A 13,699-nucleotide genomic window follows, 5' to 3' on the forward strand; every position below is an offset into this window, starting at 1 on the left:
GTTTTAGCTATTATTAAATTCACCTATTAAAATTTTTTCATTGGATTATCGTTGATTTCCAAGGTTGTATAAACTTACCTTTGAATAGGGGGAGGTTCCATAGTAACTCAAAGGAAAGGTTCTCTAATAGCGGAAATTTGGGGAGTCTGACAGACTTGGTCTGTGGTTAAGAACCTGCTTGCTTGTGCACGGGACACAGGTTTGATCCCTGGCCTGGGAAGATCCCACATCCTGCAGAGCAGCGAAGTCGGTGCACTGCAAGAACCAAGCCCAAGCTCTAGAGCTCGTGAGCCGCAACAACTGAAGTCTGAGTGCCTTGAGCCCATGCTCCACACGAGAAGCCACCACAGTGAGAAGCCCGTGCATTGCAACTAGAGAGTTCCCCCGCTTGCTGCAAGTAGAGAAAGCCCACACACAGCAACAAAGACCCAGTACAGTCAAAAATAAATAAACATTAAAAAAAAAGGATGTGAGTAACAATCAGCAAGCCGGATCTCCTCCTTTTCCACCTGCAGCCTGTAGGCAGTATTTCAGCTTCTCAATCTGTCTTTCTACTTTGAGGCCAGTTATACATCCTGAGTCAGATGACCACTGAACTTTTACTAGAGGAGAGATAAGGCCAGCAGAGGAAAGCCAGGCTGATACATCTATCTAGCCATGCTCCAGGAGAAGAGCAGATCTGGCATTACTGCTGGTCCTGAATAAAAGGGACAGGGACAGACTTGACCCCAAGCTGTAAGCCTACGCATAGCTATCATAGCCAATTCACAGACCTATGAAAGAGAAAAGTAAAATGTTTGTTCTGTATTCCACTGAGATCTTGGCTGGGGTGGTGCAGGAGAGAGTGCTGTTTGTTATACAGCATTATCAAAGCAGCAATAACTGACTAATACAACCCATGCCAGAGTATAGATCAAACATTTGATTTAAAACATCCACAGACACAGACACACCCAGAGTAATACATAGAACATCTATCCTGAGCTTTTATTCTAGACTCTTTCCTCTGCCAGGAGACCAGGAGTTTCCCCAGGACTAGCCAGTGGATGTGGCAGTGTCTCCTGTGACTGTAGTTTCGGAACAGGTCTTTTCTCTTGCTGGATCACCTCTATTCTTCTATGCCTTATATATATATATATATTTTTTCCCCCCTCCCCCTGTCCCCTAACCTTGTCTTTGCAACTCAAAGCAATAAATCTGCAAGGAATTGCTTAAGATCAATTGGTATATTGCCTCCCAGTAGTTTCATTAACTTGTTCTATAAAGGAACACTGCACACAGGATGTGTGACTCACTGACAACAAGGTTTCCCACAGCTTATGAAAATCGTTTTGTTTGTTTTTATCACATCTTGCTTCTTTGTACAACACCTTGATTCCTAGAAGTTTATCAACCAAGGTAGCTCTGGCTGAAGTGCACGGTTCCCACTCTTCTGAGCACGGCAAGAGGTGTGGCTCTGGAGTCAAAGAGCCAAGTCTGGACCTGGCTCCCAGAGAGCACCCCAGCTGCAGGGAAGCTCCCCACACCCAAGGCAGACCTTCTTACATCCTCATGACCACACCTGACCCTGAGCTCCTAGAGATAGACTGAAAGGTCAGGGAAGTGTTTCGGCTGGAGACCAAGGAACAGAGTGACTAATTCCAGGCTGCACTGATCCCACCCCTAAGTTCCAGAAACCAGCAACTTCCCTATGAGTCCTACACCCTCGCTGTGCACTCAGTTGCTCAGTCACGTCCAACTCTTTTGCAGTCTCATGGACTGTAATCCACCAGGCTCCTCTGTCCATGGAATTTTCCAGGCAAGAATACTGGAGTGGGTTGCCATTTCCCTCTCCAGGGGATCTTCCCAACCCAAGGATTAAACCCATGTAAATCAAACTTTAGGGTAAATCTTCAAAGTTGGGGATCAAGTTGAATTTATTGTGCTTTTATTCAGCCACACCATGAGGCATGCAGGAGCTTAGTTCCCTGACTAGGGATTGAACCTGTGCCCCCTGCATTGAGAGCACAGAGTTAGGGACCACCAGAGAAGTCCCTTATACTGCCATGGCAAACATTTTTGGCCGAATCAGCCAATATCTTTTTTTTTTTTGCAGAGTTTCCCTGACAAGGGATTGAACCCATGGCCCCTGCTGTGGGACTGAGGAGTCGTAACCGCTGGACTACCAAGGAAGTCCCTGAATTCATCTTTGATCTCCCCAGAACCTGGAAGAGTGCTTGGCATTTGTGCTGTGCTTAGTTGCTCCGCTGTGTCTGACTCTTTGTGACCCCATGGCATTTAGCAGATGCTCAGTAAAGTTTGACTAATTAAGCCAAAACAACCTAATAGAGTCAAGAGCAACTAGAAGCAGGCCTACACTGGTCAGGACTTTTAGCTGTAGGTTGGCAAGAATTAGGAACGCTACATGGTGAGTCACATGAGCACCCGCTGGTTGGGTTTTTAAGAACAGTTCTTTTTTACCCCCCTCTGGGATAAGGAATGGGCTTTCTAGGTGGTGCTAGTGGTAAAGAACCTGTCTGCCAAAGTAAGAGATAGAGGAGACATAGGTTTGATTCTTGGCTTGGGAACATCCCCTGGAGAAGGGCATGGCAACCCACTCTGGTATTCTTGCCTAGAGAACTCCATGGACAGAGGAGTCTGGGCAGGCTAGAGTCCGTAGGATCACAAAGAGTCAGACACGACTGAAGTGACTTTAGTACGGGACAAGGAATAGCAACTTTATTCCGGAAGATAGCAGATGGACTCGTGGACTAGTGGACAACTTTATTCCGGAAGATAGCAGATGGACTAGCGTCCCAAAGAACCATCTTCTTTAAGTAGAGTTCTATTCAGAAGCTAAGTATAAGCTAGTTAACTTCTAGGAGTTATAACCATAATATCTATTAATTATTGACTGCTCTTACACATCTTGCACTCTGCGAAGCAAGTTACACAGTTGACCTAATTAAACCCTCACAACAGCCTTACAAGTTGGTATTAGCCCTATTTTACAGATCAGGAGATAGAGGCTCAGAAAGACCAAGAGTCCTAAGCAGGCTCCCTGGGTAAGACTGTGGCTGAGCCAGGGATTTTATGCTGGGTGCATCCAACTCCGAAGCCCAGCTCCTCATCCTGATCCTTACTGACCTCCCTTGTGCTAAGTCGCTTCAGTCGTGTCCGACTCTTTGCGACCTCATGGACTGTAGCCTGCCAGGCTGCTCTGTCCATGGGATTCTCCAGGCAAGAGTACTGGAGTGGGTTGCCGCGCCCTCCTCCAGAGGATCCTCCCGACCCGGGGATCCAATCCAAGTCTCTTCTGTCTCCTGCGCTGGCAGGCAGGGTTGTTACCACTAGCACCTCCTGTAAGACCCTAAGGATCCATAAGTTAGGGGATAAACTCAAGAATATCTGCCTTTTTTCCCCTGCCCTCCCTACCCTACTCTCATCTTCAGAGCTACATCCCTTATTAAAAAACTCAAGAAGAGTCGATTTCAGAATGTCTTCTTGACTCTGTTCCTCGTAAGTGTCCCCAGTAATCTTAGACCCTTTATAAACTTTATGAACTTATAAATAAGCCACTGTGCTTTAAAAATTATATTGCAAATAATTTCGTTCATTTACTCTAGTTCCTCTTTCAGAATATGAACTTCATGACATCTAGTCTCTTCCTGTTTTTCTCACTACACCCCCATGTTCAAGTTCCAGGAATGATTCAAAGTGACCCCCCTCACTACCCCTATAATCTTCCTGAAGACCGTTCCCTTCCTGTGGAGTTAGCAACATTAACCACGCTCACTGCACTTTGCTGCCTGTTTTCTTGGCTCGCGGATGTCTTAAGTAGCCTTTTCTGGTGCCACTTGTCTTTTGCTTGCTCTTCTTGAATACCTTGCTCACCCAGTTGGACTCTTCAGCAGGGCTCTCCCTGGACAAAGAGATGACGTGATGGTTGGTTAATGACAGGGCTCCACTCCAGCTCAGAAGGGAGACAGACACACCAATATTATGATTCTCAACCCTGACTGGACTTTTGCTTTGTAATCAATGAATGTTTATCTAAGGAACATCCTACCCACTAGTCAAATGAAACTCAAACTGTTATAGTTACACATCAATGCAATAAAGTAAGCGATCATGTGAATAAAACACATAATTTACATCCAAGCACAAAATTATGTATGTAAACTTTTTCCAAAAATTTTATAATTAAAACTGTACTTAATGTGAGAAGCAGGTATGTTTTAATATCCTGGGTATGATACTGAGTGAGAATATAAAAAAGAAAAGTGCCTTGGGCCCTTTTCTCTGTGGCCATAGGAAAACTCAGCCACTGCCAGAGCTACCCCAAGGAGGGGAGGGATGAGGTTGGTGAACAGCAACACCCTGATTTACTCTCTGATCTCCTGCTGGTGCCTTCCACCGGCCAACCCCACTGGCATTCGGTCAGCAAGGGAGTCTGGGTATTGAGATTCCCAGAGAGGTAAAGAAAAAAAAAAAGCTTCCCCGGCCGGCTCGTAACAGCTGCAAGGGTAACAACAGAGCACATGTTACACAACCCAGACGGTTGATGTGCATTATGAAAGCAGATTTTCTGGAGACAATCTGCAACATAGCAGTATTAGCCCCTTTCTTATGCTATTAGAAAACAAGTTGGATTAAGGGAGATTTGGGGTAGAGTCCCCTTAATTATACTGTTCAGGACCCACCCAAGGCTAGGGTGCAGCAGGCCTGCCAGCTCTCTTGACCTGAGACATCCCCGAGAATCAGGTGTGAGGAAGCGTGCACACTCCCCCACTGCATCCAGAGGACGTACACCCCCCCCCCCCCCAGTGAGCACAGCAGGGACTGGGGGATGACGCTGTCGGCAGGAACAGACTCGTGTCCCCGTGTCCCCCCACTGAAGGAAAGAAAAGGGAGGCGGGGGTCTGTAATCACATCCAGAAGAGGATCCCCAGGCAGCTAAAGTGATGGAAAGGATTATTTAGCTGGGCCCCCTCCCCGACCGAGGGACAGAAACTGTCCCCAGTCAAGGAGACACTCACACTGCGTGGGGCTTGCTGGCGGTTCCCTTCACGTTAGCCAGGGGCACGGCGCTTTTCGAATTTGAAGAGGCAGAGGGAGCTGCAGCCAAAAATAAAAATATAGAAGACGTGAGTGAGATGGGGACGGGGAGGAGGAGCGCTTAGTCATTTCTGAAATAACAATAAGAAGAAAGTGAGAATGTTTAGAAACTCTTTTTCTTAAATTCTCGTATTTGGGACCAGAATCATATTTGGGGACTTGACTGAGATCCAGGGCGGCAGCGGCATCTGCGGGAAGGCCTGAAGCTAACCCTTGACGTCATATTATCAACAATTCTCTCCTAAAAAGCAGCCAGTTGTGTTAGGGAAAGTTTTCAAGAAAATCCCCCACAGGGGCCTGAACCTTCCATCATCTGCTTTCTGTGATGCTTTTTTTGTCTTCTTTACCGGAATAGGAAATACAAATCATTTCATGACCAGTATTCTTTTTCAAAAATTTTTGGCCATGCTGCGGCCATGTGGGATCTTAGTTCCCTCGATCAGGGATCAAATCCACTCCCCACGCGTCGGAAGCGTGGAGTCAACCACTGGCCCACCAGGGAAATCTCGTTATGGCCACTATTCTTAAGTAAGCTCTTTGCATGTTTCCGACGAGTATGGGGATATAGAATACATGAATATTAAGGTGTAGTTATGTAACACATGTAAATGATAATAATATGGAATAGATTAGCACGTTCGTCTATCTGAGGAACTTGGAGATCTTTCATCTGGGGACCTGCTGGCTGTCCCTCACTTGCCCAGATCTGTTTGTGGTTCCTTTGTTTATGGATTTTTCCCAGGACTTTCTGCAACACTCCCACCCCCAACAATAACATGGCAAAACAACAAATAACATGAACCCCTGGGGGCGGCACTCGGTCCAACTCCCCCTGATGGCCTCAGATGTCACGGCTGAGACCCAGCAGGGCTTCTCGACCAGAGAACCACTGACGCCACCGGCCAGGCTAGTCTTTGGGGTAAGGGTTGAGCACTGTAGGATGTTTAGCAGCATCCCCGGCTTCTCCCGACTACGTTTCCCATCAGGTGGCAACCAAAAATGTCCCCGGGTGCTGCCAAATGTCTCCTGGGGTAATATTGCCTCTAGTGGAAAACCACTGGGCTATCTGTACTCTCTGCCCACCCCCGATACAAGTGAGGATTGCCAACTCCAGACCCATGATTGTTCAGGCCCCTGAAGATGGCCGGCTTTAAGCACTGGTGTGATAACATAAAATAAATGCATTTTATTTAACTGGGAATAAGAGAGCAAGTGAAACCCTTTGAACAACTTTCTGACTCCTAATGTTCTGGTATGTTTGTCTTGTGATTAAAAGAATCAAAGTGAACCTATTCTAAAAAAAAAAAAGGGAAGAAAGGAAGACAAGAAAAGAAAAACAAAATAAAAGGCAAAGTGAACCTATTCCCAAAGAGAGAAAGAAAAAAAGGAAAGAAAAGGAAAACAGAAAAGACAAAGTGAACTCACTCCAGAAAAGGAGGGGGTCACACCTGACCTGGGGCAGAATCACAAAGAAGGAAGCCTTGCCAACCTGTGCTCCTATTTATCATAATAACTATGAAGGCCCAGCCAATGGACCATGAAGACCCTACAGCCTGGCCTCATTCCATCACGTGGACCTCTCTCCCTTGGTCCCCGCCCAGACCACCTACAGTGGCCAAGCAGGTGTCCTCTTCACACCGAAGGTGCCTTGTACCTTCCTTCTCTGCACCCAGACCTCTAGAATAAACGAAATCTGAAATGTTCTTTCTACTTGGTCAGATCCCACAAACCACAGTTGTCAAAATCCTGCCCCTTTCAAATTACCCCTCACCTCTGAGAAGCATTCCTTATTTCCCCCCGGAGAGAGGTGATCTTATTCTCTGTAAGTACCCTCAACACTGTTTTTGTTGGTTACACAGTACTTAAGAATTTCTTTTTGTATTTTTGAAGTTAGCATCCATGCCATTCCCTCTGTTGGAAGGGAGATTTCCTGAGAGTGAGGAATTGAGAACAGTTCATCTTTGAAGCCCCCAGAGAGGTGCTTCTCAAACTACTTGTCCTGAAGAACCAATTTCTAAAAATCATACTTACAATCCATAATGGACTAGTACTTTGGTAAAATGCATTACAAATGAACTAGTAGAAAAATGATGAAACTCTTGGATGTCACGGCTCTATCTTATTGCTATAAACATTTCGAAACGCTTGCTCTCACTTTCTGCACTCATTTCATTGTACACAAGTAACAGATATTCAGAGACTGGCACTGGTCCACAGACTGCTCTGTGAGTACCACTGCCCTGGCACAGTGTCTTTCACAATAAAAATCTACTAGAATTGCAGTTATCAAACGTGAGAGGGCAAAAGAACTTGGAGGGCTGGTAAAAAATGCAGACAGCTGGATCCCACCTGTAGAACTGTTGATTTAGTAGGTATGTGGTAGGACCTGAGAGTTTTTATTTCTAACAAGTTCTCAGGTGAGGCTATTGCTGCTGGTTGGGGACCACACTTTGAGAATCACTAGACAGGAACTAGCGGTAAAGAACCTGCTTGCCAATGCAGGGGATATAAGAGACACAGGTTTGATCCCCGGGGCGGGAAGATCCCCTAGAGGAGGGAGTGGCAACCCATCCCAACATTCTGGCTGGGAGAATGCCACAGACAGAGGATCCTGGCAGGTTATGGTCCACAGGGTCGCAAAGAGTCGGACACGAATGAAGTGATGCACGCACAAACTAAAGGAAAAAACAAAAAGTCAAGTACACTGCCCTCTCGCAGTGGCCTCCCCTCATAGCCAGTAGAGCCACTGACGCTAAGGGCTGACTAACCAGAGCACCCCTCTAAAGCGATGGCTATAGCTACCACATCATTACACACTTGCCAATGGGCTCTGGATGTGAGGCAGCTGGGAGAGGCCAGAAGGGTCCATACCTCGGGGCTGTTCTGGGCCCAGTTCCTCCAGAGGTGGCTGTGCAGGTGATGCTGAAGAAGAATGTCGGGGCAACACCGGAGGTGCCCCCGCAGTGGAAGGCCCCAGGGATGGCCTGGGGGACGCAGAGGCCTGGGGGGGTGGGGACTTGGGTGGTGATGCAGTCGGTTGTATCTGCTGTGATGGTGATACAGGGGACGGCCCAGGTGTTGAGCTGGGGAGTAAGGGCACAGCTGGGAGTGACGCAGGTGGCAAGTCAGTTGGAGAACGTGATGGTGATGAGGCTGGTGGCGGTGCAGGTGACGAAGCAGGTGCCTCCACCGGCCAGTCACATGTGGATTCGGGCGCCTGCATGGGTGGGGACAGAGGTGCACTGCGGCCACCCCTCCCATCCCCTTTGGGAGCCCACTGTGTGTGAAGTTGTCTGGATTCTTCTGGACTGGCCGGCTCTCTTTGGAGGCTCGGTTGACAGCATTCAGGACACTGGTTGCCAAGGGCGAGTTCTATCTGGCAGTACACTTCTACCCGGGGGAAAATCACTCTCTTGGAAGGAGAATTAAGATAAGCAGCGTCTAGGAAAAACAACAGCATGGGGTCACAGGTGGCATTTCTAACCCCTGACATCGGCATGGTGTTTGCAAAAAATGGTTTCCCAAATTATCCTCATAAACAGGATGAGTGCTTGTCACTGTTTTTGTTTTGCTTCTGCCATGTGTCTCGAGGGATCTCAGTTCCCTGACCAAGGACTGAACCCAGCCATGGTGGAGAAAGCCCAGAATTCTAACCCTAGACCACCAGCGAATTCCTGGATTAGTGCTTTTCAATAGCCTTTCTTTACTTACTTGAATTTATATTGAATGATTGGGTATTGATAGAAGGCTGGGGTAGATTTAAACATTGCTGGTAAGGATCCAGTTGAGAGACTGAGGTTGGAGAGAGAGGGGAATGATGAGAAATTGGAGAATTCCGAGACAGGGATGGGGTCTGAGCCCAGGAGGGTGGGTGAGCTCTAGACATATGCAAAGAAGGGTCAGGGAAAGGTGAGTCTGTATATTTGGTGGCGCAAAGTCGAGAGAACTCCCCTCTGATGGCTTTGGTTTCCTCTGTGAAGTAGGAAGCCAGGTAGAATAGAAGACTGGAGGTCAGGAGCAGAAGGTTTGAGGTGGTAATTACAGAGGATGAGAGAGTAAGTTGACAAGAAAAATATAATGTGATTGCTTTCAGTGTAGAAATTCACAAGCCATTTAAAAAATTCAGATGAAAATGCAAAGGACCTAGAATAACAAACACAACTTTGAAAATGGAACAAAAGCTGGAGAACTAAGGCTACCAGGTTTCAAGATTTATTGTAAAGCTATAGTGATCAAGACAGGATGGTCCTGACATAAAGATGGGTAAATCCATCAGTGGAATCAACAGAAGGTCCAGAAATAGACCCATCACATACATAGACACCTGATTGTAGCCCAAGATGCAAAGTTCTTTCAATGGGGAAAGCAAAGTCTTTTCAACAGACAACACTGGAATAACACGATATCCATTTTTTATAAAGAACTTAGATTTATATCTTGTACCTTATAAAAAAATTAACTCAAGATAGATCACAGACGTAAATGAAAACCTAAAAAAATGAAAAGCCTCTGGAAGAATGGTGGGGAGTGAGAGAAATGGGTGAAGGGGTCAAAAGGTAAAAACTTCCAGTTATAGAATAAATAAGTCACAGGATGGAATGTACAGCCTGGTGCCTAGAGTTAGTATTGACAATACTCTATCGAATATTTGAAAGTTGCTAAGAGAGTAGATCTTAAAAGTTCCCATCACAAGAAAAAAAAAGTTTTTTATAACTCTGTGTAGTGATGGAAGTAACTAGACCTTTTGTGAGGGTCGTTTTGCGACACACACAAACTTTTAATCATCATCTGTACACCTTGGTGGCCCAGACAGTAAAGCGTCTGCCTGCAATGCGGGGGACCCGGGTTCAGTCCCTGGGCTGGGAAGATCCTTTGGAGAAGGAAATGGCAGCCCACTCCAGTACTCTTGCCTGGAAAATTCCGTGGACTGAGGAGCCTGGTAGGCTATAGTCCATGGGGTCGCAAAGAGTCAGACACGACTGAGTGACTTCACTTTCACTTTGTACAACTGACACTAATATAATGCTCTGTGTCAATTATATCTCTAAATATATTTCAATTAAAAAATAAAAAGGAAATATTGCTCTACTAGGAAAAAAAGAACCAAGTCTTTTGGTGCAAGCAGAGTGACTCTTTGGAGGACACATATCCTTTCTCACCTAATTATTAAAACACTGAATTTTTAATAAAATTGCAAAAATAGCTCTATTTAATTTGGGGGTCATTTTGTTTGTTTGTTTTGTTTTATAGACTGAACATTTCCTTTTCCCCAGACTCCTTCCAATCACTAATGTCTCTAAGAAATTAATTGCCTATACCTGTTTTTCTTACCGCTAAATGTTAATCTCCTTGTATACTGTAATTGCCTAAAATAATTGAACTGAGTTCACCATGACTCAGTTATTTGACTTTTAATAATAAAACCTTTGTATTTTAAAACATTAAAAATACTCTAGAAGAAAACAAAGGAGAAAGATCTTTTGTTAATCTTGACTGAAGCAAAGATTTCTTAGATAAAGACACCAAAAGCGTGATCCACAAAGGATAACAATTAATATGGACCCTACTGAAATAAGAAATTTCTCCTTTTCAGATGACACTCTTAAGGAGTTGGGTAGAGAAATCATGGACTGGGAGAAATTATTTGCAAATAGTATTTCTGGAAAAGGGCATTTATAGAGAACACATAAAAGCTCTTAATAAGAAAACAACCAATTCCATTTTGTAAATGGGCAAAGAGCCAATTGAAAGAGCTCCCAGTGGTCAAAACTGGAACAATTTGACTAACAAAATAAATCAAGTAGGACTGAATAATAACTCACAGTGAAAAATAAGTACTCGAGAGTCCATAGTGATATAAACAGATGATTGAATAGGTAAGTCAATGGGGAAGAAAGAGACAAATCTCTCATGCAGAATTCCCAATAATTTCAGTGGATACTTCAGCCCTTAAGAAGTGGAAAACAGTCTACTCCTTCCATGGGGGCTTTGCATAGTGACTTCCTTCCGAAGAGCACAGTATGGAAAGGAGAAAGAGCAACTTTAGAGTGGAGATGCCAGAAATCCGACTCCAGACAGGTGACCGGGGCAATGTCATCAGTGATATGTCACGTAGGCAGCACGTATCCTCGATACAAGGTCACGGGAATGGCACTTCGCATCAGTTGTCTTCCTCCCTCAAATCCACAACCCCCGTGTAACCATGAGAAAAAACATCAAGCACACCCCAACCGAGGGACATCCTACAAAATATCTGTCCGGTAGCTCATTCAAAGTGCTTCCCTGGTAGCTCAGCTGGTAAAGGATCTTTGCAATGCAGGAGACCCTGATGCAATTTCTGGGTCAGGAAGATCCGCTGGAGAAGGGATAGGCTACCCACTTCAGTATTCTTGGGCTTCCCTGGTGGCTCAGACAGTAAAGAATCCACCTGCCGTGAGGGAGACCTGGTTTCGAACCCTGGGTTGGGAAGATCCCCTGGAGGAAGGCGTGGCAACCCACTCCAGTGCTCTTGGGTGGAGAATCCCCGTGGATGGAGGAGCCTGGTGGGCTACAGTCCGTGGGGTTGCAAAGTGTCAGACATGACTGAGCGACTAAGCACAGCGCAGTTCAGTCCAGTCGCTCAGTCGAGTCTGACTCTGCAACCCCATGGACTGCAGCACGCCAGGCCTCCCTGTCCATCACCAACTCCCGGAGTTCACTCAGACCATGTCCACTGAGTCGGTGATGCCAGCCAACCGTCTCATCTTCTGCCATCCCCTTCTCCTCCTGCCTTCAATTTTTCCCAGCATCAGGGTCTCTTCAAATGAGTCAGTTCTTTGCATCAGGTGGCCAAAATACACCGGTCATTAAAATCAAGGAGCATCTGAGCAACTGTGACAGACAAGAGGAGCTTGAGGGGACAGAACAACTAGGCGTGACATGGGATCCCAGAGGGGATACTGGGTCCGAAAAAGGACGTGAGGTGAAAGCTGAGGAAATCTGAATACAGAATGGGCTTCAGTCAGTAACAGTTTATCAGTGTTGGCTCATTGATTATAAACAACACACCATAGTATGCACTATGTACTACGCTATAGTATCTAACAAGTGTGAGACAAAAAATACTAGGGAAACCTAGATGTGGGGTATATGGAAACTCTTTGTAGTGTTTTCACATTTTTCCTGTAAATCGAAAACAGTTCAAAAAAATAAAGCTTAACAAATAAAGGTCTAGGGGGAAACTGGGCAAAAGAGTTGAACAGACACTTCACCAAAGAATATACTTGAACAACTAATTAGCAAATGAAAAGATGTTCAACATTATTAGTCATTAAGGAAATGCAGATTAAAATCACGATAAGATACCACAACACACCTATTAGAATGGTTAATGTTAAAAAGACTGACCAGGGAACTTCCAGTGGCTGGGACTCCAGTGGCTCAGATTCCACACTCCCAATGCCAGGGGGGCCCAGGTTCAACCTGTGGTCAGGGAGCTAGAGCCCACATACCACAGCTGAGTTCAAATGCTACGACTAAGAGATTCCACATGCTGCAACTAAGATCCAGTGCAGCCAAATAAATATTTTTTTTTAAACACAAAAACTAAAAGAGATTGACCATACCAAGTGTTGGTGAGAATGTGGAGAAACTGGAATCGTCATACACCGTTGGGAATGTAAAATGATACAATCACTTTGGAAGGTAATTTGGCAACTTCTTAAAAAGTCAAACATACATTCTGGGTATGTGTCTCAGTCTATACATATCTAAAAGAATTGAAAACAGGATCTGGAAGAGATATCTGCACATCCATGTTCCTTGCAGTATTATTCACAATAGTCAAGAGGTGGAAGCAACCCAAATGTCCATTGATAAATAAATAGATAAAGAAAACTTGGTCTATATTCATGGTCTATATTATCCAGCCTTAAGGAAGGAAATCTTGTCACATGCTACAACATGCCTGAATCTTGAGGACTTTATACATGAAATAAACCAGTCACAAAAAGACAAATACTGTTGCAATTCCACTGACATGAGGTATCTAAAGTATTCAAACGCATAGAAATAGAATGGTGGTTGTCAGGGCCTAGGGGAAGGGGGAAATGGGGAGGTGGTTAATCAGGATAGACTTTTAGTTTTTCAAGATGGAAAGGTTCAGGAGATTGGTTGCACAACAATGTATGTTTAACACTATTGAATTGTACATTTATACTGGTTAAGATGATAAATTTTATGTGTGTTTTACTACTATTAAATACATTATATTTTATATTAAAATACTATATATTATACATATATTTGCATACATACATTATATATTAAGCATACATCCACCATATGATCTGGTCATTCCACTCCTGTGTATTTACCCAAGAGAAATAAAAGCTTTTGTCCATACAGAAACTCAAGAGTGAAATGTACACGCGTTCATGCTAAGTCGCTTCAGTCATGTCTGACTCTTTGCAACCCTATGGACCATAGCCTGCCAGGCTTCTCTGTCCATGGGATTCTCTAGGCAAGAATACTGGAGTGGGTTGCCATGCCCTCCTCCAGGGGATCTTCCTGACCCAGGGATCGAACCCATGTCTCTTACATTCTCCCGTATTGGGAGGCAGGT

General features: G+C 44.9%; 1 protein-coding gene across 5 annotated transcripts in view; it reads right to left on the minus strand.

Moving 5' to 3' along the window:
* The window catches only part of PNPLA1 (patatin like phospholipase domain containing 1), a 52,822-nt gene that overhangs the window by 2,733 nt on the left and 36,390 nt on the right, over positions 1-13,699 (minus strand). For 4 of the 5 annotated variants that reach the window (XR_001917132.1, XR_001917133.1, XM_018039266.1 and 1 more), the window contains 3 exons: positions 7,969-8,538; positions 5,019-5,097; positions 3,776-3,901 (listed from right to left, as the gene is read on the minus strand). Coding sequence is in view for 3 of the 5 variants with exons in the window: in XM_018039266.1 (XP_017894755.1) it covers positions 3,776-3,901; positions 5,019-5,097; positions 7,969-8,538 (775 nt within the window). In the remaining 2 variants the exon portion in view is untranslated. Of the gene's footprint in view, positions 1-3,262; positions 3,902-5,018; positions 5,098-7,968; positions 8,539-13,699 lie in introns of those variants that run through there. The other variant, XM_013973931.2, reaches the window with a different exon arrangement.

Source organism: Capra hircus, chromosome 23 (genome assembly GCF_001704415.2).
Source record: "Capra hircus breed San Clemente chromosome 23, ASM170441v1, whole genome shotgun sequence".
NCBI classification, from domain to species: domain Eukaryota; kingdom Metazoa; phylum Chordata; class Mammalia; order Artiodactyla; family Bovidae; genus Capra; species Capra hircus.